General features: G+C 35.5%; 1 protein-coding gene across 6 annotated transcripts in view; it reads right to left on the minus strand.

Annotated features, from left to right (window-relative positions):
* Positions 1-258: 258 nt before the first annotated feature.
* The window catches only part of LOC113121269 (pleckstrin homology domain-containing family G member 3), a 53,212-nt gene continuing 25,652 nt past the window's right edge, over positions 259-27,818 (minus strand). For 3 of the 6 annotated variants that reach the window (XM_026291601.1, XM_026291602.1, XM_026291600.1), the window contains 17 exons: positions 24,000-24,460; positions 16,789-16,889; positions 14,594-14,663; positions 14,454-14,500; positions 13,888-14,038; positions 13,171-13,302; positions 12,861-13,043; positions 12,582-12,674; positions 10,231-10,317; positions 10,109-10,142; positions 9,895-9,990; positions 9,769-9,801; positions 9,223-9,233; positions 8,005-8,355; positions 6,567-6,674; positions 4,811-6,371; positions 259-2,258 (listed from right to left, as the gene is read on the minus strand). In XM_026291601.1, coding sequence (XP_026147386.1) covers positions 1,324-2,258; positions 4,811-6,371; positions 6,567-6,674; positions 8,005-8,355; positions 9,223-9,233; positions 9,769-9,801; positions 9,895-9,990; positions 10,109-10,142; positions 10,231-10,317; positions 12,582-12,674; positions 12,861-13,043; positions 13,171-13,302; positions 13,888-14,038; positions 14,454-14,500; positions 14,594-14,663; positions 16,789-16,889; positions 24,000-24,460 — 4,454 coding nt within the window. In that variant the 3' untranslated portion in view covers positions 259-1,323. Of the gene's footprint in view, positions 2,259-4,810; positions 6,372-6,566; positions 6,675-8,004; positions 8,356-9,222; positions 9,234-9,768; positions 9,802-9,894; positions 9,991-10,108; positions 10,143-10,230; positions 10,318-12,581; positions 12,675-12,860; positions 13,044-13,170; positions 13,303-13,887; positions 14,039-14,453; positions 14,501-14,593; positions 14,664-15,377; positions 15,425-16,788; positions 16,890-23,999; positions 24,461-27,818 lie in introns of those variants that run through there. The other 3 variants (XM_026291603.1, XM_026291605.1, XM_026291604.1) reach the window with 3 other exon arrangements.

Consider the following 27,818-nt stretch of genomic DNA (forward strand, 5'->3'; position numbering starts at 1 on the left):
ATCTTTACCAGAACCCATCTGTTTTGTCCAGTATACAAATGTTTTTCAAGATTCCCAAAATCAGTTAATAAAACTGTTAACAGTTCTGTATTAAATTGTATTCTAACAGAAGGATGACAGATACATAAAATGAGTCATAAATATTGCTGGAGTGACTATATATGATTTGAATTAAGATAAAACAACTCTTTGATTTTGAGGCCTAAAGACTAAAGTCATTTACATGGGACATGACATAAAAATGTTCAAGTCTGCAAGTTGAATTTTCTTTGGTTTTATTATGGAGAGAATTTTCACTTTTACAAGTATTTAATGATGCATCTGTAATAAGTCAGACAGATATGGAGATTTATAGAATCTTAATAAATAACAGACACACACAGTGACCACACATTGATCTGTTATCACAGACTGCTAAACCAACAGTGCTTCAGGTGCTAAAACATGTAGGGTTAATATTTGTCTTGTAATTGTGACATTCCTCAAAACCTGATGTTAAAAATCTGATTTGTTGTGAAGATGACAACAAATCTTAAAATAAGCTTAAGTAACATCATTGGTGCAAGCTTTAAAAAAAAGAAGAACAAAGAAAAAGAAAAAACAACATTCAGATCTAGTCTCCTGGACAAAACGGGTCTATGCCTAAATCCATTAGTCAAAGACTAGGTTTAGATAAAAAGGGGGGAGCAACTTCTGTTCCGTGCACGACATTTACTAAAGAAAACTTTAAAAAGTCTTTCAGTTAAAAGTAAAATAAAACAAATAAAACCTTGTTTTCAAATGGTCTGTTACATTAAGAATCTAGATGAATTATGCTACTCTGCTAGGGCTTGTTTTGTAGTATAGACTAGACTTTATCTCTTGCTAAAGAAATCCTTAGCTCAAATATGACATTACCGTAATTGAAATAATACCTTACCCAAAATGTAAATATTTATAAACAAGAAAGTAATTTATGTAAAATGACTACCAAATACATACATGTATATCTGCTATGTCAAATATGTAAATGGTATAACAGAAAGAGTGAATGTACAACACAAACTGTACAACAATATTTACACTTTCTCCCTGACATTTAGACCATTAAAATCCACAGGTTTCTCAACATTAGCAGGCCACATGATCATACAGTGTTCATAATACCACAGAATAGCAGAAAATGTAAAGAATATTAGTTCTGAGGCTTAAATTTGCCAGGTGATTTGGCTACAGCATGATATATGCTGACCATACTGTACACATTTGTCTTCAGTGGTGAAGACATAAAACATCAGAGAAATTAAAGAAGCAAGTATTTCATTCATAAAACAAAAAAGATTTTTATCTTATATTTTGGAATTTTTCTCTGAGATTCTTGACAACACCGTGATGACTAGATTCAGCCTTTTTCTCAGAATCAAGTGCATTTTTAACAGCATTGTCTAATTGTTCGCTATAGGATGAAGCGTTCTCAGTTTTTTTGCACCTTTCAATCTTAGGTAAGGGTTCTGCCTTAGATCCTCCATCTTCCCTCAAACGGTATTCCTCTGACTCCTGATATGCCCGACAGCGGTCAATGACAGCCTTGATTGAGATCTTCTCTCGAGATGTTGGTGAACGAATTTGGACATAGCTGTCATCCGTTACATCTGTTGTGATTTCCTGTTTCTTGCACTCTTGTGTTGACTGGTCCATCTCTACTGGTGGTGTAACCTCAGGTACTTTCTCAACCACAATTATTTTCTTCTGATTTGGAAGAGTAGCTTGAGCGGAGATATAGAAGCCACTGCTGGCATTTTTACTCTGAAGACCACTCAAGTACAAACTACCCAATTTTTGGTCCAGAGAACCTGCACGCTGGGTCCGAGTCAGCAATTCTCCTGGTTCTCCAGCTCCTGGATAAAACTTGTAAACTGAGGAGTCTGTGGAGCAGTTAGAGGTGACCAAGCGGCTAGAAGAGCAGCTAGAACGTCTTCTTGAACTGCCGTCAAACAGTCTTTCTTCCACAGAATGACTTCGGCCTACTGGTGGCAGAGCAGACGAGCTTCCGAGGTGTGCATATTTTGAGCAAAGTTCACGGACATCCGGCCAATTGAAGCTCTCAGGTGGTGGACTAAGAGGACTTCTGGAATGGGACAGGTGTGGAGACAAGACCTTTGGGCTTCTGACAGAATTAGAAGTGTGGTCTGGGCTGGGAGTCATAGCCTGGGTCTTCTCATCTCCATCGTAATCAGGCTGATCATATGGAGCCAAAAAGAGCATCGAGTCTGCTTTAACTGTTAATCACAAAATAACAAATGTAAGTGGAGCAGATAATTTGATGTTATTATATACAAAATATAAAAAATTTAATCTCACAAAGAATTTCTGCACCTCATTTTATTAAAAAAAAACTGACACGAAACTTGACAAATTGTTAGTGAATAGATAATATCCCTCAAGTTGCTAAGACTAAAGTATCAACCCCGCCCCCCCCCCCAATTTTTTTTAATAAAAGTTAAGTCAACTACACCCTACTAAAACACCTCGTTTAAACACGCCAATGTTCTAAGACAATATGTTGGAAGATTTAACACCACTCAAATGTTCATGCAAATAAAGAAGGTGTCACTTTGATAATCACTGTAGTAAATACGTTGTTTGGCCTTCCAAAAGAGGACATAACTAGAAATACGTGGTTTAGTTGTTTTAACAACTGGGTAACACTTTATAATAACTGCATGCTATTAATCATTAGTTAAGCATTAGGAAACAGTTAATTAATCATTTATAAAGCATTAATAAACATTTATAAGCAGTTTATAAATACAGATATAAATGCTTTATACCTGATTTAAAAGCATCCACATCTATAATGGGTAACACTTTAGAATAAGGTTCCATTAGTTAATGTTAGTTAATGTATTAATTAACATGAACAAACAATGAATAATACATTTATTACTGTATTTATTCATCTTCGTTAATGTTAGTTAATGAAAATACAGTTATTCATTGTTAGTTCATGGTATTTCACAGTGCATTAACTAATGTTAACAAGCACAACTTTTGATTTAAATAATGCATTAGTAAATGTTGAAATTAACATGAACTAAGATTTATAAAATGCTGTAGAAGGATTGTTCTTGCTTAGTTCATGTTAACGAAAGTAGTTAACTAACATTAACTAATGGAACCTTATTCTAAAGTGCTACCCTATAATGTGTTTAATAATTGTTTTTTCATACTTTATTAATGATCAATTTATCATTTCTAAATTAAGTATAGCATTATTTACACACCAGTTATTAAGGAGTTGTAATTGGTTCATAAGATCACTTAGAAATTGTAAGTAAATGATTAATAAATTATTTAAATGTGCATTCATACATCTTTTTATTCAGACATATAGTAATAGTTACTTATAGTGTTAATTAATAAATGGTTCATTAACATGTATTTCTACCGTAATTCAGGGTTAATTCAGGTAGTTATAAAACATATGTAGTTGTTAGTTAACTATTTTTGTGAGCTCATCTAAAGTGAGGACTATTTATGCCTTGTAAAGCTTTTACAAATGAGATTTAAAGGCTTTTAATATTTATATGTTCTGTATCACTGTGTTGTGTTTGTTTCTGTTTTTTTTTTGTTTAGAAGATAACTGAGCCTTTAAATATCCTTTATAAATGCTTTACAAGGCATAACTAGTCCTTACTTTAGATGAGCTCACATAAATAGTTAACTGACCATTACTAAATGCTTTATAACTACCTGAATTTACTACATTTCTTGTGATCTTATAAATCACTGGCAACTCCTAAATAACTGGTTTGTAAATAATGCTATACTTCATTGAGAAATGATAAATTGATCATGAATAAAGTATGAAAATACAATTATTAAACACATTATAGATATGCTTTTAAATAGAATATTAGCATTTATACCTGTATTTATAAACTGCTTATTAATGTCTATTAATGCTTTATAAATTAGAATTATCTGTTTACTAATGCTTAATTAAGGATTAATAGTGTGCAATTAACCAAAATTTCAGATGTGTGCAGTGCATTTTATGGAGGACTGTTTCCTGAGCCTGGAAGAGAAGACTACAATGCTGGTTGTTCTGACTCACAGTCTGTAAGTACGTTTACATATTTAAAGGATTTGCCACTGATGATTCAAACTTGAGTTTTGAGAAGTGAGTAGCACTTGTTTGTCATTTCTCTGATCACAAATGCAGACATGGTTTTATGTTTACACAGCGCAATGCAACACAATACGTAAAAACACAGTATAAATCATTATAATCCATAATCATGGCCCCGCTGGATGCAACAAATGGCTCGTTTGTAATGGGTTTTATTGTTTTTGGCATGTTGCACCCATGTTCTGATCGGGACAAGGCATCACAGTATGGTGAGGGGTGTAACATTCGGCCAATTACAATGCACTGGATAGCTGGCCAATTAGAGCACACTTCACTTTTCAGAACAATTAGCTTTGTAAAAATGACGTGTTTAAGAAAGGCGGGGCATAGAGGGGAAACAATAATGTACAGTATGTGTGACCTTAAACCGCATAAACACATTTCATTACACCAAATACATAAAATAATGTTCTTTTTAGCAACATCATATGACCCCTTTAAAGTTTTATCAGCCATCTCACAGGTTCTTATACTGTAGTTGGCTCCATTGAGGCATTGAACACTAACTTGTCGCAATCCAGTCAATCAATGTTGAAATATGTTTCGCTATGGAAGTAAAGTTAGTTGAAAATGCTGTTTCATACAAAGACATTTTTTTTTTTTGATGAACATATAATAGTGAAATAGCATCCATCTTACCTTTGGCCTCTTTCTCTGGCTTTTCTTCAACCACCGAAAGCAGGTTCCTCTTGGCCAACCATGTATCTCCTGACTCCTGACTCCTCTGTCTCAACATTGGCTGTGTGCACTTGACACGTTGACTGAATTTCCTTGCAAGTTGGAAAACTTTGTTTTGGGACAAATCTGCGTCTTCTGCTGACTGAGCTCCTGTGTCTTTATCATCTTCAGTTTCTGCTCTCAACTGGATAACTCGGGGAGCGAGAGCTCTAAGGGGTCTATCTTCAACATCCCATTGTCTGGGTCTGATGTCATCATATTCATTGGCTTCATGGTTTTCCTTATCCTTAAAAGCTAATGGTGTAGAGGACTCCTCTCTGATAGTGCTCAGATCTGAATCTTCAAACATAGTCAGTCCATCTCTGCCTTTGGATTCTGTCTTTCTTCTCTGGTTTGGATCCTTCCTGGAAATGCTAGGACTGTTCCCTTTAAAATAAGGAATTTCTCTGGGCCTCAGTGCTTTGAGGTCCCCTTGACATCTAGTGACCTCTTTTTCCATATCTTGCCAGACTTTAATCATTTCAGAGGAGGGACGGAAAACCTCTTCCTCATGACTCCCATCTATCGACTGAGGTTTAATGGAACCATCTACATTAGAGTCAAACATGTCTATGTTTCCGTCATGCCTAGAGAAATCTGTGGAAGCGGCGATAACAGGTTGTTCCAGGGTAGCTGGATTTGTATTGGTCTTTGACAGAGCCGATGTAACCAAAAGAGATTCTGTGAGTGAGTTATGATCTGTAACAGGTCCAGATGTACTGGTGGTCTTCTCTAGAGCAAGGCCTTTATCTTTAGGAATGCTGTTTAAACGACTAACTGAATTTCTAACAAGCCCACTTGGAATGTAAGTGAGGCTCTCTCTACGCTTTAGGCTAAATGTAGCATCCTGGTGTTCTGCATTCTCATAGTAGCTTCTAATCTTGTCAATGAGTAGTTGTTCTTGCTTGGAAAGCACGGAATCCCTTCTTTTGTAGATGCTTCGATCCGGGTCAAAGAGACTTTCCTCCCCTGATGATCCGATCATGAAGTCTACTGATGCAAGGGTTTCCTGGGTCAGTGGAACTCCATGTGATTCAGAGCAGGTGCTTGCATGTTGGCTACCATGGGCATCTCCTAGACTTGGAGCGCTCCCGGTCCTGATGGGAAGATGTGGAGATACGCAACCGAGGGAACGCATTTCCTCTGTGCTGACACTACTACGCCGTGCACTACACACAAAGTGTTCAGCAATGGCACTGGCCTTATCAAGCACAGATGAGGGTAGGATGCTATTGGAGTCTGGTTTCTCTTCTACATCCTCTTCTTCCTCTGAAGACTCACCAGGTGTGTCTTCCTGCTGTAACAGAGATGAGGCCTCTTCTTTAGGACCTTTCTGATCATCTTTGACTCTTGCTGACTCCAGATCCTGAATATCTGGGACCTGCTTGTCAATCTCTTTGGACTCTGGATCACAAAACTCATCTGGCTTCAATTTCTCAGTGGAACCCCAGCAAGAGGCTATTTCCAGGTGTTGTGATTTGTCCTTGAGTGCAAAAAGGAGAAATCAAGGTATGCCTTTGTTTCAAATACAGCTTGAGTATTGCCAACCAGCTCAAGATACAAAACACATGTCAGAGTTGAAACAATCAGTAAGTAGAATTTTAGTCCTAGGTGTAAAGTACTAATTCTAATACAATTTTGCTAAAATCAATTAAACTATTTTAATTAAACAACTAACCTGTTCTGAGATATATTTTCCATCCTTGAGATATGCCTCCACCTGTTCAACTGATGGGCTATTTTCTCCTTTAAAACTGTTCCCAATGTCCTCACACCCCCCTTCCTCCTAACATAAAAACATGTTTTTTTAAGGATTTTTGACAAATCAATTAACTTTCAATAAATATTTACAGTGGTATATAGGCAATACAAGTATCAAACAGTAAAACAATAATTTAGACATCAATATTAAGTTAAAGTTAGAGTCATTAGAAAGCCCAGATGAAATCAGACTTTTCCATGCTGATTTTGGGAAGAAAATGCGTATTCTTATACATTATACATAACAGTAAAAACACAAAAGGTGGACAATATGTAGAACTTGAAAATCTGAAAGCTTTCTGAGTAATTCGGTGCACACAGCTTCCATCTGGGCTTGGTCATTAGTTCATAACTACTTCCAAAATAACAGATCTTAATAGTATGTTAATGCAGTGAATAGAACAACCGCTATTACATGCACATCTTAGTTGAATTAAAATCACCATTGAACATTTGAAAAATGTTCTGAAAACTGGGGTACGATATGAAAGTGAGTGTTCATCATGTCCTAACCAGACACAACGTAATGTAGCGACATGCAATAAAAGCTATCTCATTTTTTTCAAGATTTTTTCCCCCCAACCAAGTTTTTTTATTTTTCACTTCCTTTTGACTTTTTCATTTGAGAGCCACGTACACACACAAATCTCACAGAACCTGAATTAATACTCCTCATTTATTAAATCCCTTAATTCCTTATGGAAAGCCATGAAAAGCATGCTTTCTGGTAAAGCCTTGCATTGGTCATAATATATTTAAGGAACGTGTTCTTCAGCTGTACATTCCTTAGTTGCAGTGCATTATTCTGTAAAAATTATAGTGCTGGCAAACAGAGAGAACATTTCTGACTGTGTCACATCACACCCCATTTACATGTTGAGTGTGCAACTGTGCATAGACAAATTATTGCTAGACTCTTGTCATATCAAGCATGGTTAGATATAATGGAGGCCCCAGGAAATTTTAAATGTGTCAGTAAATGCCTGCTTTTCAATAAAGCCATTAATACTGATTATAATGCAAAAACAAATGGAAAAAAAACTGTAACAATAATTAATTAATCATTAACAATCATAACCATTTAACAAACTGACATTCAAGCAATACAGTGAGAAAATTAATGAAGTACTATGCTTTATGTGTTGACCTGTTACTAGTTTGTTCAAGTTTGTTTAGTTCTAGTATTGTTTGAAGCGCTACAAATTTAGCTTCTGCTTATGCCGTGTGAGCTGTTAGTGAATTGAGGCATTCTGTGAGAGCACATGCAATATGGCGGGAGGTTTGGGAGACATGCAGGTCATGTTGCAGGTCAGGCTGGGGTATGACAGAATCCCCTTGGTGGCAGGGAACCTCACCATTGTGAAGTCCATGGAAAGCAAAGCTCGGGCTCTATAGTGCCAGCAGGAAATGGCAGCCAACATTGAACTGGCAAAGTCAGCTACCTGGTTGTCCTCCATTAGAATATCGTCAGAGTCACTTCCCTCCCCTTCTGCTTCATCTCCATTCTCCTGCATCAGTCTGGCCTTTAGAGACGGTGATGCACGGATGGGTTCCTCATAATCACTGGGAATCAGGGCTTCAGGAGAATATTCGTCTTGTGCAACAGGCTTCTCAGCTGAAGACTTGCATAAACCAAGAGAGCTATCGCTTGCAGTGGCTTGTAAAGGCCACCCATCAGCGGCCAATGCCCCCTCACTGTCAGAATGCTGGGGCATGAAGTCACAAAGATTTCTTCTTAGGAGATGCAAGGAAATGACCCAAACCAAGAAAAAAAAGAATATCTTCTTTTGGGTAAAAAGGTGTCCTACTTCTCACAAGCTGTTCTTTGACATCACTCTAAAAACTACATTTTACTTTGATTCATCTACTTAAGTAAGTTTTTAAAAAATTTACTTTTTGAAGTAGGTTCAATGATGGGTACATCTCAATCGAGTACAAATTTAGCATTTTGAAAAAAGGCGCATTCACATAAAGATTGATAATGTTCTTTAAACACTTTAAAGCAGGCTTAAGTTCTGATTGGTCATCACATTCTGAAGGTTATTCCATTCCTTTATAGACCTTTAAATTGGCCAACTGTTCACTCCATGTTCCAATATTCTGACATCATTCCTCACGCATGTACAGAGATTCATCCTTTAGGCCATACATGTAACTGACTTCACCATGATCACTTTACCATCATCTTGCTTGCCCTTAGCAGACACTTACTATCTGGTAACTCACCGAGTAATTTTTTAATTGGAAACTTTTTTACTTTTACCTAGTCATTATAAACATTATTACTTTTACTTACTTCTTGAGAGTTTTAATTTATTTGTCAGTATTTGTACTTGTACACATCTTGTGGACCACAAAGTAAACAACACATTAAATAAAAATAGCATAATTTGTGCACTTCTGCATGTGTGGTTTCTAGGATTATTATATATATATATATATATATATATATATATATATATATATATATATATATATATATATATATATATATATATATATATATATATAGTCTTTGCACCACATCTTACTGAATTTTAAATGTTCCTTTGGTTGATTTAATGGCTTCTTACCTTTAGTATTACTGAAGAAGTCACCCAGACATCAGCCAGATAAAAGAAAGAGAATATTAGTAAATTTGAAGGCATTTTTTATCAACAGTGTTTATAAGAATATTAGTAAATTTGAAGGCATTTTTTATCAACAGTGTTTATAACATTACTTCTTTTCTTATTACCAAAATGTTAGCACATTTGTGAAATTAGTCATACTTTGCAGAATTTCTGAATTTCAATTTAGCACAATATACTTGTAACACTCTCAAATAATGCTAGATAACATGGATTTTTTTAGGTTTTAATGTTTTTGTAATTTTTGAGACACTTGAGTACCGACATTCAGATTGTGTGGGTTATTTTTTTCAGTTGAGCATTCTGCTTAAATTAAAGTTAATAATACAATTTAAATGTTTTACTACACAAGAAACAGACACATTTTTCACTAGTGTCTGATCCCACTCTATCATTATTACATGCCAGCAGCTAACACTTTTTTTATTTAAATTTATAGGAAAATATCTTTACTTAAAGTTAAAACAGAATGGACACTTGGAGATTTACCTTCAGTGTTCTTTAGGATCTCTTTAGATGGTTCTGTTGAAAGATGAAGTAGAAGACCAACTATGTAAAATTGGAGGGTATCACTTAAAAGATAAGTTAAGACCAAGACTAAGAGTGGGAACCTACCTGACTGTCTCCGGCCTTGTCTAGAGTTAGAAAACTCCTCTGACTGACAAGACGCAGACTTTTTGAGCCTCTCAGGACTGTACTTATATTTTCTGTCTGAAAAAAAAAAAGACAAAAAAGTTGTCCGTCAAAATAGGCCCATTACATTTTTTTTTTCCATAAAAAATTGAAAAAGGATATGAAATTATGTTCATGATTGGTAAGAAATATTTACAAATAGAATCCATCTCCAAGATTGCTTCCTTTGCCTAAAAGAGAAACACCAAATAATTATCTGCCCATAATAATTTTACATATTTTAAATACAAAACACTTTTTTTTTTATTCATTGCATACCTTTTGTGGTATCACAGCCTGATGGTTCTCTAGAATAAGCCGTTTAATATGATGAGCCCATAATTTTTTTTCCTCCACTGTCTTAGCCTAGTGAAAATAAGATACTGCATTTAAGAAGTTGTAGAATCATAAAAACAATAGGAAAATAATATATATTTAAAATTATATCACTCAAACCCAATAACCCATATGCTTACAAGGAGGGGGAAAAAAACATGAACACTGAACAGACAGCTCATAGTGAGCATGAATTTTTAAGATCCAACTAGATCAGACTACCTGCTCCATTTTTACTTTGATAACTGAAGTAGTAAATGCTAAAAAGTGGCAATTTTAATCAGTTTTTTAAGATTAATCTATTTATTTATAATTTTATATTTATAATTATTAATAAATTTAATAATTACGAAGAAGAAGAGGAAGAGTGACTTAAACAGGGTTGTCTACAAGGTGATATCAGAATGGTAATAAAAATGGTAACAATAATGGTAATAATACATTTATTTCGTACAGAAATTCAAAAAATTACTGTCAAAGTGCTTTGCACTTTGTAAACATTAAAACATTAAAAATTTTAAATATAACAAACAACAAAATTTACAAAAAGAGCAGATAATCAAAGTAAAAGCTATTCTAAAATAAAATGATTTAAGATGATATTCAAAAATGCCTGATGAATTTTCATTCCTAATCTCAGCCGGGGGAGAGTTCCAGAGTTCTGGAGTATAGGATAAAAAGGCCCTATCATTCCTCAAGCAAAGCTCTGTTTTAAAGGTGCTGTAGGGAACTTTTGTAAAAAAATATTTTTTACATATTTATTAAACCTGTCATTATGTCCTGACAGTAGAATATGAGACAGATAATCTGTGAAAAAAATCAAGCTCCTCTGGCTCCTCCCAGTGGTCCTATTGCCATTTGAAGAAAGTCATGCGCTCCCGGTAAAAAACAACCAATCAGAGCTGCGGTCCGTAACTTTGTTTGTGTTCAAAATGTAGAAAAATGTATATAATAAGCGAGTACACCATGAATCCATTTTCCAAACCGTGTTTTTGGCTTGTCCTGAATCACCAGGGTGCACCTATAATAAGTGTTTATATTCGGACTATTTTAGATAGCTTCGGGGAAACCGCGGCGGAGTAACCCAGTACCTTTGTGATTCTTCATAGACATAAACAGAGAGAAGTAGTTCCGGCTACGATGTTCTTCCGCAAGACGCAAGCAGTTCTGTTTATTAACCGCTAGAGCGTCAAAAGTTCCCTACCGCAGCTTTAAGAGAAATAAAAAAATAAAAAAGTCACAGTGAGAGATTCTTGAGAGGATCTACGCAGCTGATGGGGAGAGCCAAAAAGCGCTTTAACAGAAAATTATTAGCCATCCATATCCATAATCTCAAAAAATACAGTTGAAAAGATTTAAACTGTTAAAAATTTTAACAGTTTTTGAGTGTATATAAAACTGAGCGTTAAGGGCAAGAGAGCATAAAAGCTGGCCAAGTGGGTTAATATAAATGGTAAAGAACAAGGGACAAAGAACTGAGCCCTGTGGGACACCAGTAAGGAAAGGACCTACACAAACAATGTTTCCTTCTTATTATCAACATACTTCAGTAGAAATGCTTTGCTAATTATATAAAAAGCTTCACAAGTTGATGGGATTGGTTACATGTTTAACAGTAGTAAATGGGCTGTTTCAAACAACATTTTTAAGGCTATATTTAGTACAATGGTGTTGCAGCAAGGATTTTAAGTAATTAATTTGCACATGATTTGTCTGTAAGCATATTTAAAAAACAAATATGTTAACAATGATTTTCAACACAGAAGTCTTTTAAAGATTTCAACTTTTGGTAACACTTTAGAATAAGGTTCCATTAGTTAATGTTAGTTAATGTATTAATTAACATGAACAAACAATGAATAATACATTTATTACTGTATTTATTCATCTTGGTTCATGTTAGTTAATGAAAATACAGTTATTCATTGTTAGTTCATGGTAATTCACAGTGCATTAACTCATGTATTTATTCATCTTGGTTCATGTTAGTTAATGAAAATACAGTTATTCATTGTTAGTTCATGGTAATTCACAGTGCATTAACTCATGTTAACAAGCACAACTTTTGATTTAAATAATGCATTAGTAAATGTTGAAATTAACATGAACTAAGACTTATAAATGCTGTAGAAGGATTGTTCTTGCTTAGTTCATGTTAACGAACATAGTTAACTAACATTAACTAATGGAACCTTATTCTAAAGTGTTACCCAACTTTTTTGTAGAAATGGAATAAATGTTACACAGCATTCAGAAAATAATGATTTTCTAATCCTTAATCACTGAAGACAGACCTGGACAGAATGAGGTTGTTTGGGATGCTTGTAATGAGTGACACTGAAGCACAGGGAATCCTTGGCACTCTCAATTAACATGAGCGTTGAGCACTGCAGTAAGTGAAGAGATACAAGAGAAATTACAATGGCAGCTTCACCAAACAAGAGGCATTACCTCTTATTCGCCTCTTAAAATTCATAAGATGTAAAGGCTTCACACTACATTAGTGCTGACTGATCAGACAATAAAGGAATGAAAAACTAAGTATTTCTCTATGAAAACAGATAAAGTCATACCGAGATGTGTGTCTTATAGACGTAATGTTCTCCTCTGCGTTTGGTGATAAGAAGTATGCGGTCAAAGAGAAAGAGAGTACGTTCATTCTTTGCACGTTGGACACGAAAGGTGCCCTCGAGAACCAATTCTCCATATGTAGTCAGATCAGGTCCCTTCCAGTTTATAAGCAGAGACTGGACCTCCTGAGATTGATTATGGAAATACAGAGATCATGAATTGGTTAATATCTTTACTAAACATGGGGAGCATATAAACAAGAGCAGTCAATCACGCTTGTAACACAACTTCCTCGTGTGTTTGCAAGCTCACCTGTAGACGGACTGCATGTTCATGTTTTCTCTTCATGTCATTTATATACCACGCAACACCAGTCATAGTGTATATGGCCTCCTCCACCACCTCATAACCCTCCTCCTGTGGATCAAAGTGCTTGGCAATCTCCTACAATGTAAAGAGCATCCAAATAAATACAAAACAATACAAGGCCCCAATAATTTTCAAGTTGTTTGTGATTTACTGGACAAAGAAGGTATTCCCTCATATATCAAGATATTCATAGTCTTTGGGAATCTTGGTTCCTTAATTAAAACAGTTGTTGTTTGGGGGAGGGGGGGTGTATTGTAAAATAAATAATGACAACATCTTGATTTTTATTATTTAATCTTTTTAATTTTAATGGTTGTTCTAGTCTCACTTTACATAATTTTAAGTCATTTTTAAACCAATTGGAAGTTTACTGAGTCACTGCTGTAGTTTGATTAAATGATTATTATGTTTTTACATTTGGCTATCCACAATTTAGTATTTTTACCCTAGTAACACAGATCTGTGATCTATTTTGCTCAAGAACCCATGAAATAGCTCTTTCAATAAATATCTTGCAAATGCACAAGAATGTATACAAGAATGAGAAAGAAATTGACAAAAAAAAGAATGACCATGCATGATAATGGAATCATTGCTCATGGTAGGTGATTTATAGCCTTTATACTCTCTAAAGTATTATCCTGAGAGTGGTCATCTAACCTGTAGCAAAAGATGATATTTGAGGATCCTCTGAACAGGCTTGAGAAGGTAAGATCCCAGAGGCAGGGTTCGCTTTAAAGTAGCTTGCCTCTCCCTGAAGAACATGGCAAGAGTTTTGTTTCTCATGCATTCTGTTAGAGCAGCCACAGAGCTATGGAGAGAGTATGAACAGTCAAAACACAGCACGCCACACTAACACATATGTCACTGATGATGATAATAACTCATCTAATTCATTAATCATCAAAGTTTACAAAGGAAACACATAATGCTCCAAACAGAAGAAGCATCTACAGTAAGACCTATCACTCATATGCAGAGGCACTAGTGACTATGTATTGGTGGTTTTGATTCAGTTTAACAATGTTTGATGAATATTCTATGCATGTGTGAATCTCATAAATCCTGTCAAGAAATGTCCAGGTAATATTTTATTAGACAGAATATTAGACAGAAACCAGGTGCTTTTCTTTGGTGCAGTAAATTCACATTAATCTTAACTATCTAGCCAGGAGCTCTTCAACATAATACAGTATGTGTCACTTTGGGCATTCAGTGCAACTTACTTTGGGTAGTTGGTGCAATATTGTGTGTAGATGTCAAAATATTCATGCTAAAGGAAGGAGGAAGACCAAAGTCAGTAAAGTTTTTCTCAACAATCTAAAATCTAAAGCCTTGAAAGGCACTGGTTCAGCTTGAACTTCACCTTGATCACAAAGCATCTGGCAATGGCCACAGGATCATTGTCACACATGTCCAGTGATTGAAGGAGCTCACTAAATGTAAAGAGAAAGCATGTTTACGGACCACAAAACATTTACTGTAACTAATGATTATTAAAACACCACATGCTCTGCACACTTCTGTAAAGAAAAACAGCGAAGGCCAAAAGTGTGATACAGAATTAACAGCACATGCAGTCTGCAAATCAGTCATCCTTCTCTACCTGTGATCAGTGAAAAAAAAGACCACTCTTAATATGTCCGTGGGTGTGATTAATAAAGCAATGCCTTACACCCTAACACCTTAAAACTCTTTAATTGTATTAAAATTAAATCAAGTAGCTTATTCATTTAAAAATTAACATGAACAAATATACTATTGCATAAAAGATTACATGTACTGTATAAATAATAATCACTATCCCTTTAAACCATTTTGTGTGTGTGTGTGCATGTGATTTGAAATGTTAAATTGCAAACTACAAATAAGGGTATAGTAATATTTTTTTAAGTAAGAATATTTATTGCTAGATTCACAGTATATTATCATTCATTTTAATTGACAGCATTTGCTTTACCACTGTTATAAGAAATCTGAATCTCCTGTCTATTAAGTGTAGTTTAATCCATGTTTAAATGGATTTAAAAGCAGAACTCATGGCTTAGATGACCACAGCAAACCCCACAGCATACAGAAGTATAGACTTTCTGTGTCATGCATTTGTGACATACCACAAACAGAAATACGGCAATCATTCACTCACTTACTGTATGGTATTGAGGAGAAAAGTATCTCTCTGCAGTAAGACCAACACCTGACAACAGGTGAGCAGACAATGTTCAAAAACAATATACTGATGATTGGGAAAAGGTGAAAAACCCTGTGTGTTCAAGGCACCATAAGGTCTTTTTATGGAACATCATGAAAAAAAAAAATATTTAGGGTCTAGACTCTAATCTAGAGTCACAGCTTTAAGCCACCAATATGCTACTGATAACCAAACATTAACCGATAGAAGTAGATTTTTGTCCACACATTTGTTCTTTAAAATGAGAATGTAACAGATCATAGCTTATGTACCAAATCACACAAAAAAGAAAAGATCTCTTTCATATCATTTTAAAGCAGGGAGTGTGCTGGAACAAAAAGGACTCTGTACATGTGAGTATGAAGGCACATGTCATGCGTAACAAATATGACAAAGCTACAAAAAGAGTCATCAACCCAGGGCTCTACAGTACCGTTTAGTCACATTCTGCAACTGAAAATTACTGTGAGACATTCAAAAAATAAAATGAAAATTAGGCAAGTGCTCTGAAGCTCATGAATAGTTGCATGAAGAATGCAAAATTAACATTTGCCAATGCAGCAAATGAGACTAAGAATTGCAAGGGTAGCAATTTACTCGTGTATAAGTATAGTCTGGTCTGCAGCGTGACACTGTTCATTTACACATGAGCAGCTCATGATTTGTTGTGTTTTCAGTGTTTCATTAGCAGTGTCTCAGCTCGGTTCCCAGTAAAAGATGCTTCACATGAACTATGTAAGCACCGTGAGATTTGGTCACTTATATGTAGGGTGAACGTATTGACCATTTTTTTGGGACATACCCTTGCCAGGATTTCTATATTGCCTAAAATATCCAGGGTTTTGGCTGTTCCTTATCCTCAGACAGTTCCTTATGCTTTCAAATGACTAGCGGTGAACAGCTTTAAGTCAAATGAACAAACAAACTTGGGCTGCACGATAAATGCGCATCTTGTCAGTAAAGTCCTTTATCTTTTAGTAGACCAAAGACAAACATTTTGTATGAACTTCATTCATGAATAAATGCCTGTCAGGAACAGCTATTCATCAATCTTTTAATAATCTGTTAAATTATTTTATCATCAGCATTTAGGTGACAACTGCAAAATGGTAAAAAAAAAAAAAAAAAAAAAAAAAAAAATCATCCTTTGATGTGGGCTCTAATAAAATTGTTAGAGCTATCTTTTTGCCTTTAGTCATCATTATTACTTAAGAAATTAAAATAACATTATAATGTCTTCAAATTAAGATTGTCTTTGTATAAAAAACCCATGCATTCCTGTGTCTGAACATGCATCAGTAAATGACTGGTGCTGGTTTTAGTTTTGTTGGAATGAAAAAAAAAAGAGCTAATAATGAATGATTTCTTACCTGTTAAACTCATAAATGTCCTCTATGTTTCCAAACAGAGCACACACCTGTTCTGGCTTGATGGGAAGATCTCTTGTATCTATAATGTGAGCAAGGTAGTCCTGCAAAAAGAAAATCAATCTTAAATCCTCTTGACTTGCATAAAAAAGTACAAATTTATTTTAAGATTAATAATAAAAAAATGATCACAAAAGTTGCATACTATATTGGTAAGCATATCAATGTGCATCAACCAATATTTGCATTTTAAACAGGCAATGACTGAAATTATGTATTTTAAACTGAAAGCACAAAAATGCCAAACCAAAATCCAATTTTTATAAATCATCATCATTCCATGTCAACTCAACCAGGTCCCCGGCTAAAAAAAAATATTTTGCTAATACCTTTTTTCTGAAGAAACACAGACATGTATAGTAATGAAAGCCAAAATATTAAATGTCATGGTTTTACATGGAGATTAGCAGCTCTGTTAGTAAAATCTGTTCACTTTAGCAATCTTTGTTGCTTTGCAAATGGTGACCACTCAGTTTTTTTTTTTTTTTTTTTTTTTTTTTTAGGTTTCATGCATTTAAATCTAGTATAAAATAGAAACTGGGTCTTAAACTCTCGCCCTCTTAATTTTCAAGGCCCTATATATGGTTCGGTTCCAGAGATATTGGGATTTTAACTTTTTTTTTTTTGTCAAAAACCAAATGTGGGTCAATTTAAAAAAAATAATATACTTTTTTTTTTCTTTTAAAGAGGTATGTCTGAATAAAAAAATAATTTGGAACTGGATATGTAACTTGTTTAATTGTGTCAAAACAACAGGATTGAACATACCTGTCTGAGTGCCATAACTATTCTTTTTCCAAAGTCTGTATGCCTATAACTCTAGATTCTAGTTCTTAATAAACTTTTATTTTTTTGGAGTCTTATTTTTCAAGGCCCTACATCATTTAGTCTCATCATTTAGTGACAGTGGTTAGTGGTCACTTTTTACAGCTGATCCTTGTATTTAAAGTAGAATGTATGAAGAATAAGTAATGTTCAAACTAGGTATGCATCTTGAAATTCATAGACCATAAACGAAAACTCAAATCTTAATTTGAAAAATCCACCTCAATGACTATGTGCAAACAAATCTCGAGCTGATTTGAAAATTGGTTCTAAACAATCAATGAGCATTTTCCATGTTATGTCACTACTTTCAGTAATGCATACAGAAAGGCATCACCCATATTAAATTCCATTCATAAAACCACATGGGAGATGAATTAAGTTACATATTTATGACACACTTCTATTTACCACTAAAACAATTTATTTTGAGCTCTGATAGGACAGCAACACTATTTAAATATTGCTACATATAAGTATAGTGTCTGCCTTTTTCTAATATAAGGCCTTAATTCCTTCCCTTAATGGATTACATCATTCAGATCTCTCCGTTTGCTTGACAGCTGCTGAAGCCCTTCATTTCAACCTCCTTAATGTAATTTCATAGACTGACATTTTACTGGGTTTTATACTAGGCTGAGAATATGCAACCACATTTGCTACTAATCATTACACTCAGTGTTTAGTTGCCTAGTGTTCAGGGCTAAGCTTGGTTCATATTTCAAATTTGGTTCAAATGTGGCTCGGGTACAGAGCATTTGGACTAGTTTCAACCGATCGACAGGCTTAAAATTTTTAATGATGGGGCGAACAATCTACAAATGGCTTATTTATAGTGTAGTTAACTTCTAGCTTACCTTCTTTGCATACTAAAATGAGATAATAGAAAGCATTTGATATTGAAAATATAAACACATCATTTATAATAAAGACAGCTCAAGTAATGACAAACAAGCAAATTCTGTTAACTTTAAAGAAAACCAGTGACTTAATTGAGAAAGCATATAAAATCTAAAGACACCACATATCATACCAAATCAATGTGGATTAGTGACTTTCTTCAAAATACCTTCCTTCTATGTTCAACAGAAAAAAGAAATTCATACAGGTTTAGAACAGTCTGAGGTTGAGAAAATGATGACAGAATTTCCATTTTTGTGTGAACTATCCCTTTAAACTCATCATTATATGTATTTCCATTTAATTGCTTAATTGTTCCCTAAGCTTTGTTTGGCTTTGTAACAAAGTCCTTACTAATCATTTCACCCAAAACAAGTCCATTAAGTCATCTGCTGGAATCTAATGTAATGTCAATTAGCAACACAGAGGATGAGAAGAGCCAAACCTCATCAACAAAATCACTGGAGTAGGTCATTCTGTACTGTCGTTCTCTAGCTCAAGGTGGCACTCAAAATCAGTGAATCTAATCACCAGGAACAAAATCACTTTAAGAATGAACAAAAAAAGCACAAATGGAAATATTAGAAAGGACAAAAAAAAATAGATTTGTTAGTGAAAAAATGTCTATACACTAACAAATTTTAGGTTGAAGTCAATAAAAGCAATAACCACGATTTCAGACAAATAAAACCTATATTAATGGAAAAACATGTAAGTGGTGCCATGTTGCATGACAGGATTTTGAGCAGCTTTTAGAGCCATAGCATTGGCAACACCATAAACTATGTTCTCTGCCTGACCCCATTACATCTAACATCTAATCAGGCCATGGACAATATTTACAGTTATTGTCCAACACATTTTTAAAGACCTCATTGTTAAGAGGAAAGAGAAGTCTGACTGCTACCAGTACCAACTGCATGAAGTGAAACCTGACAAGTGTCACATGGACCATGGCAAACTACAGTTAAAAGACCTTAACAGAAAGTTATGCTGCACAGAGACTGTATTGTATTGTTGTGGAATACTGATGCAATGTACATGGAGCTAATGATGTTCGACTTCGCCAGTCAGAGATCACTAAAAATAACATTAAAGAGGTGTGTGAACTTGCAAGTACAATGATTGTCATCACTCAATGGCTCATTTCCACAACCTATAAGTCTAGAGTGTCTAAACCTCCTCTAAGGTCTGTTACAAATGTCAGCTCCCAAAGTGTGTCTGAAAAGTAAAATAATATGTTAAATACAGCATATAATTAGCAGATTATGCCATAATCATTGCCTGGATTGCGTATGTATGTGTGGGGTGGAGCTATCAAAATAGGGGTGAGACCCTTTCAGGGTAGGGGCTTGTTAGTTTTGGGGATTTTAAATATCAACACTGACAACCAGAAATCACTTATCCCACCAAGCACCTTTAATGCTTTTAAATTTGGTAAGATTCCACCATTTAGTCTTTATTTAGAGATCTGTACATACAAAATACGTATTTTAATGTAAATTCAATTAATCTGAATTATTACAATTACAGTATCATTAGAAATAATCAGCAGTTATTATTTTTGCCATTGTGCAGCCCCAACTGCAAATACATCCAGGAATCCAAATGTGGACAGACTCTTCAGGACTGTGTGTTCTCAGGGCTGTATTATGTATTCATCCATTAATTTTATCAAACAAATGACATCTGATAAAGTGCACAGTCATTTGAATAAATAATAAAAATATAATGCATGTTTTCGTGTTCTTTTAAATGCAACTTTAAGTGCAAAATGTAAATTTGAAAGTTTTTTTTTTTACACCTTATGACTGCTTGTAAGCTCACTTCAAGCCGTGTGACATTGTGTTGTACTAGGAGGACTCAATTTTCCCAATCCAATTGACAAACCTGGTGTTACATAATGTGATAATCCCAGGGCACTGGGTGTTTCACTGTTCAGTCATAATACGCAGTTCCTACACTTCAGAAACATTCAATATATAATGACAAACGTATTCAATAGTGGATACAGAAGTAGGAGAATGAAACGTGATGTATGAGCCGTGTTATGACCTATCTGATGGGTTTAACTACACACACTCCTTGACTGCAGCGCACTGAACTGACCTCCTAATGTAGTAATCAGCTTAAGTTGAGATGTAACAGAAGTATCACCAAATCTTTATTTCTGTATTGTGTATCGTAGGGACTTGGCTCTATCCATCAGTTGCGGATTGGATAGAGGTGGATCTAAATGCAAACTTGAAGTTGATTGTAAGAAAGGGGCCGTGGTTTAAGCAGACTAAATGATTATGGAAGTCTGGTGTATGTCACCAGAGGGAAGTTGTTTTAAGAAGATCAAGTTACGCTATTTTTAATTAAAAGTTACAGTTAAAATAAATTCTTGGATGAATAATTCACAATGAGATCACCAACATTTAGAAAATAGGTGAAATTGCATTTCATGCAGGCTTTAAGTAAACAAATAATTAGTGAAATTCAAATCAGTCACTTTGGTTAACACTGAACAAACTAGACTGGATGGAGTTGAACTAAACTGCCACACTGAATAGAGCAAACAAAACTCATGCAGTTGTATTAAAGGTGTTCTGGACATAACTATGATTCAGTGCTTTACAAATAGAGCAGTTTCCACTTCCACTGAGTGTACTATTTACTGCTTTGATTTATATAAAACTAATTTATAAACAAATTTCTTTGTACAGCTATTGAAACATTCCAATTATTAGTCATTTTTCCCTGTTCTTCTGTTAATTATTTTTTTTATTTTTTTTTTAGTAGCTGGTATTGTCCCTCAGGTGTCAGGTGTCTCCCTGTCAGTCATTCTGAGCATGCAGGTTTACTGACATACTTTGGGAGGATGAGACTTTCAAGAGAATCTGCTTCTGTGGCTAAGCCTGGTGGACGCTAGGGAAAAGGTTTAATGATTGGTGGTCTTTCTGTCTAATACCTGAATTAACAGATCTAGAGGACAGTTTCTGTCTGTACTGAGAAGACCTTTGTTTTTGATCTAGCATCAGGTCTGTGAAATAAACCATGTCACCCAAAATTATGTTTAGATTTACAATAAATGAGAATTCACTCGTCATCTACATTTCCAATTTAGTAGATAAAGCACAACTTGCTGATGAATGTCTGTTATCAAGTTTACTGACTCTACTTGATATAATTTCACAGTAAATATATGAAGTATTTTTTGGCGGATGACCATCATAGATGATCTGTGACTTCTCACTTTTTGAACAATGTTCACTACCACAACATTCCCCGCTGGGAATCCATTACCAGGACTGACTACACTAGTGGTTTGTGATTGTAGCTCTGCTTTTCTGATGCATCTCTATCTTACTATCACTCTCTGCTGTCTAAAGTGATCAAATATGAAATTAACTCCCACCATATATCCAATATTATCAATCAAACTAATTTGACTAATCTGACTGTTCAATTGAAAATTTAAATCGCGAGTGCAGCATGCCTACAGTGATTAGCATTCATAAGCTGGTTAGATTCACATTCACATTTCCATCTGTGTTTATATTCGTGTCTATTACAGTTTTCTTTTCTTTTTTGCCTCTTTTTTTCTCTCTTGCACAATTTTCCACAAAAATAAAACAGTGGCAAGTCAGAATCATTCTTCAATGATGGTGAGTAATGGCTGCTTCTCCTGCTATTGTTGTTTGCACCGCTTGCCACATCTACAGCTTATCTGTCTGTTGGCGACGAGGGATTCACATGTGATAAATTTAGGGAAAGAGTTAGGCTGACAGAGAAGGTTTCAGAATTAGAGACACACATTCAAACATTAATTGAGGACAGTAAGAATATGAAGGCTGTAGATACGGCTTTGAATGTGAATAGTTCAGGAAGTCCTTTACATTTTTGGGTTACATTTTACAGCGCTTATGCAGCAGGGCAACTGTAAGTCTGCAAAGGCGTGGGTCAAAACACTGCTCTTCTGTTTTTTTTTTTTTACGGATGCATGTTTACAGCCTGTCAGATAACTTACACCTTAAAGGCCTTCCCACACTGAGCGTGATGTGAAAAAGCAAGGCGAATCGCTGACGAATGGTGCTTTCACACTGAACACGAAACAACTGCTCGCCTTCTGCTTATTCACGCCTGCACGCTAGGTGGTGCCAACCAACAATGCATTTTTCCTCAGATATGCACCTCATGAATGCATTTAAACAATCCACTGCTCAATAAATAGCATTAAATTAAGATAAACAAGGTTCTACCTCAGAAACAAACTATCTATAAAGCTTACAGGGAAAGAATGCATCCTAAAATATAATAAGAATGACAAAATGCATAAAGCTACACTTGAAAATGTATGTAATTATTAATGTATTTGCTTACCCACTTTAAACCATCATCGAGTGCTTGTAATAACTTCCAGTTGTGATCTTTAGTTGATTTTAATTAAGCAGACATGTACTCTTTGTATGTTTAATAAAGCTACACTGCTAATATTTGTCATAAACATCCTTTATTTCTATAAAAATACCACGAGCTGCATACAAAACACACACACACACACACACACATACATCTCGTGTAATCATATCGTCATAATCATATGTTTATTTGCTTTTATATTTTCATGGGTAGAAAAAGAGTGAACGCACTCTGACTCATAACACTCGAGCATGTGGAAGAAAACCAGCAGCCATATCACCCTGTAGGCCAGCTGAAGCTAAGCAGGGCTGACCTGGTCAGTACCTGGATGGGAGACCTCCTGGGAAAACTAGGTTGCTGCTGGAAGATGTGCTAGTGAGGCCAGCAGGGGGCGCTCACCCTGTGGTCTGTGTGGGTCCTAGCGCCCCAGTGTAGTGATGGGGACACTATACTGTCAACAAGCACCGTCCTTCAGATGAGATGTTAAACCGAGGTCCTGACTCTCTGTGGTCATTAAAAATCCCAGGACGTCTTTCGAAAAAAGTGTAGAGGTGTGACCTCAGCATCCTGGCCAAATTCACCCATTGGCCTTTGACCATCATGGCCTTCTAACAATCTCTATCTACTGATTAGATTAATCACGCTGTCTCCTCTCCACCAGTAAGCTGCTGTGTGGTGGGTGTTCTGGTGCATTATGGCTGCCGTCGCATCATCTGGTGCTGTTTGAGGAGATACCCCCATGACAATGTAAAGCGCTTTCAGTGCTTAGAAAAGTACTATATAAAGGCAAGGAAATATTATTAATTATTATAAAATGGACGGTGCTCTACAGATCACATAATTCAGTGGACAATTAATATAAATGTTATTTTGTATAAAGAACATGTGAGAATAAATCTGTACTCAAATATCAATAATAACAATAATATCCGATATTATTGTTTAATTAATAGCATTTTTGCACATTTTATCTGATTGACAGTTGAATATAACCATTTTTTAGAAAGGTAAAGACTAATGCTGACCTCTACGATGCTCCGCAGATCTCTCACGTACATCCGCTCCGTCTCAATGATCTCCATGACCACACGGTCCAGGTAGGTGAGCTCAGGGTTGGGTGCCATGGTGTTGGCAGCAAATGGAGAGAAACTTTTGGAAATGGAGGAGCTGTTGTTGTTGCTGCTAACAGTGTTGCTGCTATTTTGTTGGAGGAGAACGGTGGTTGCTTGGGTAAGACTAGTGCCCTGAGTCTCATCCGGATCAGCAGCAGCTGTTAATTCCTGATCCACGTTGTCCTCAATAGGCACACCAGCAGATGGGATACCTGACAAGAGAACGTCTTCCCGAGAGGAACCAGACCCGGATGAGATGTTGGAGACCACGCTTATGGGCCTCTGGACTTCTGTGAAGTCAGAACAATCAGACAGCGTGGCAGTGGAGGCCCGGTCATTACTGCCAACAGAGGCGCTGGACAACCGAGGTGATTCTGAAGTAGAAATGACAAATAAAGAGAGAGAGAGAGTGAGTAATTGATCTTCACATCATAGACAATCACAAGGCATTTTCACACTGAAATCACTAATTTTCCTTATCACCCAAGAAGTCAAAAGTAAGAATATACAATAATGCAGGAACAATTTTCAGATTTTTTGTGTATTTGTGAACAGATGGTCAGCTATTGTTTTTAACAGACAATTTCTTTTAGGCTCATCCAATCATCAAATGTTGGTAAATAACGCAGGTGTCACAGAAACGGAAATGTACCTTCCACCAAACTGAGTGCATGCAAAACTATAATCAATAAGTGAGACACTTTTTAAAGTCATTTAAAGTTTTACTGAACATGACAGAAAGCAGTGATGTGATGCGAGTTTCTATTTTTAATTAGTATGTCCATTTATACCAATTAGATTCATTCATAGAGTGTTTTGTGGATGCAGTATGCTATAAAACATGGGAAGCAGGACTTCTTTAATGAAAAGCATAATAGGCCAATCATAGTGTGATGGAGGCAATGCCATCTCTCACATAACTTTTCTCCATTTATTCTCAATTATACCCCACCCCCCCAAACATATACACATCACATAATATTTGCGGTGTTTTCTTTTTGTACTACCACACGTGGACTGCATACAGAGCCCTCCAAACAGAGTATGTGTGAAACAGGCATAATCCCAAGAAATACATTCCATCTGATAAAGTAATAAATAGTGCAAGACTTAAACTTTGACCGGCCAGAGAATGGCCTCACAATCACTTCGAAAAGAACTGAACCTAAAAAAGGACAATATTGCATGTATTTGCCTTAATATAACCTCGATTTATTATAAAGAATATTTTCAACATGTATCTCATTTGTCCTGAGGAACTGTGATATGAAGAGTTTCTCACTAAATTAAAGTACTTTTTAAAAATATACTATTAAAAAATTGTTTTAAAAGCACTTTCCTAAGGTCCAAATGAAGATTTATAAAAAAACTGTCAAAAGACAGAAAATCAATAAGAACATACTTGCTCAGAGTCAGTGTCTCCCGTCTACCTTTCAGCTCTTAAAAGTTAACTCGATGTCAGCTGTAGGACAGAGGGAGGAAACAAATTTTTCTACCTCCATTTCCATACGAGCATTTTGAAAGTAAACACTTTCAAACAGCACTGACGTCTCCTGCCAGCCCGCCCCGTTTAGTCCTTGTTCTGGACTTTCACCTCTATATCTTCAACCGTTGCTGGCTGGTCAGTGACATCATGTGTTAAAAATAAACAATGCTACAAAGTCATAAAAAAATTGTGTGTTTCTTTTTTTTATCCACATTTCCTAAGCCAAACTCTTTACATAAAATAAATGTGTTTATACTGTTTAAGCATAATTCATATTTCTGTACTATGTCTTGACCGGATGTTCAGTCCTCCTATTAATATGATCAATAGTCTATAGGCCAAATATAGGCCCAACTCAAGTGAATGCTAATGTACAAAAAGAGTATACTTTGGGCTTTAAAGAGCTGCTCAACTAGCATTTCAAAACAATGCAAAGTATTATGACATGCTCACAAAAAAAATTATAAAAAATTAAGATGGGGATGAGTAAGGAATAATTGCGTTTCACCTCGGGTGTGCATTATTTTCTAATAATCTCAAGACATCGATCAGATGACAGAGTTCAAGGCATTTGTTCGGTTTTTGTACTTAAAATGCTATTGAGAGTAGGAATCATTTCTTCCGCATCTCCTCAAACATTATTTTAAACCTAATAACAGAGGCTTTAACCATTGATAGAAGACAAAGGCAGCTGATGAGAGAGAGAGAGAGAGAGAGAGAGAGAGAGAGAGATGTGCGTCTCTTAAATATGTTCGGCAGCTATGTAATATGAATAGTGAAAATAAATTTTCTTTACGAACAGCACCCTTGTTACCTCGGTTCTGAGAAATCATGTAATTTTTAAAGTTTTTATTATGCATATGTTAGTTAAGCATCTTACTGCTAAAATTGCTATAACAACATTAGCACATGTGTGCAAACTGTCAGAGAGAGAGTGGGAGAAACAGAGTACATGTTTAACGTACATAAAAATGTATTTTGTGGCAACAACAATTTTTTTGGTGTAGAGCCATTTTGGCAAATCTGAGCAGTACGCAGATGGCGTAAGCTCTTCTGTGTCAGCCGCACTGTGCAGATGCACTGTTTTCATTCAAACCAAAGCTTAAATAAATGTAAAAAATGTGTCCTTGTGGCGCGGGTGATGTACACCTTCTGCGTACTGCTCAGATTTGTCAAAATGGCATTATGCTGATTTGGAGGAACACGGAGGAGAGGAATTGTTGAATAAAGTTGTTATTTTTGTTTTCTTCGTGTACAAAAAGTATTCTCGTCGCTTCATAACATTACTGTTGAAACACTGATGGTAGATGGACTATTCTGAAGATGCTTTTCATACTTTTCTGGACCTTGACCGTGTAAGTTACTTGTCAGTCTATGGGACAGTCTCAAGCCTCCTGGTTTTCATCCTAAACATCTTAAATTGTGTTCCAAAGATGAAAGAAGCTTTTATGGGTTTGGAATGACATGGCGGTAAGTGATTAATGACAGAATTTTCATTTTGCGGTGGAGTATCCCTTTAAATGGTCCGACTGGATTGCTTAAAATCCTTTTACAGCGTGGGAGCCATGGATGAAGTTTTCACACAGACATTTTCGTCACCATGTTGATTAGGTTTTCAGAATGACTCACATTATGAGTTATAGACAGTCGTTATCTCTAGCTGGTGATGCAGATACAAAAACTTAAAACTAGAGGCCAAAGAATTTAAGCTAAGCGATCAAGAATGACAATATGATTAACATCAAGACTGATCTCAGCTTGGGTGAAGTAGCATCATCTCCAGCTCAACCTTGCTAAGACAATGCTCCCTGTAATCCCTGCAAACCTTTCAGTTGAGCACAACAGCCGCTGTCCAACTGGGGTCAACAACACCAGCACTAACCAGGACATCAAGGAAGCAGGGGGTAGTGTCTGATGACCAGTTGAGCTTTACCATCCACATTATCAAACAACATTTGTGCTGGCCGGCCTTTCTAAAATTAAGGTTTTGAGAATGAAACCTACCTGATAACCGCTGCTAGATTCATTAAATGTAAATATAAATTAAATATTCCTTCAGTTTACACTCTTAAAGTTAAGAACATACTAGAACAAACATTTGAAGCCATCACGGTTCCAAAGTCTTATTAACTGTCTTATTAACTTATTAACTTTTAAATCCTATACTTTAAAGTTTTTGAAGAGAATACTTTTTTTAAAGAGATCTTGAAGACTTTTAAAATCAGTGTCCTTCAACCCTTTTCTTG

This window comes from Carassius auratus, chromosome 20, assembly GCF_003368295.1.
Source record: "Carassius auratus strain Wakin chromosome 20, ASM336829v1, whole genome shotgun sequence".
In the NCBI taxonomy this organism is placed as follows: Eukaryota; Metazoa; Chordata; class Actinopteri; order Cypriniformes; family Cyprinidae; genus Carassius; species Carassius auratus.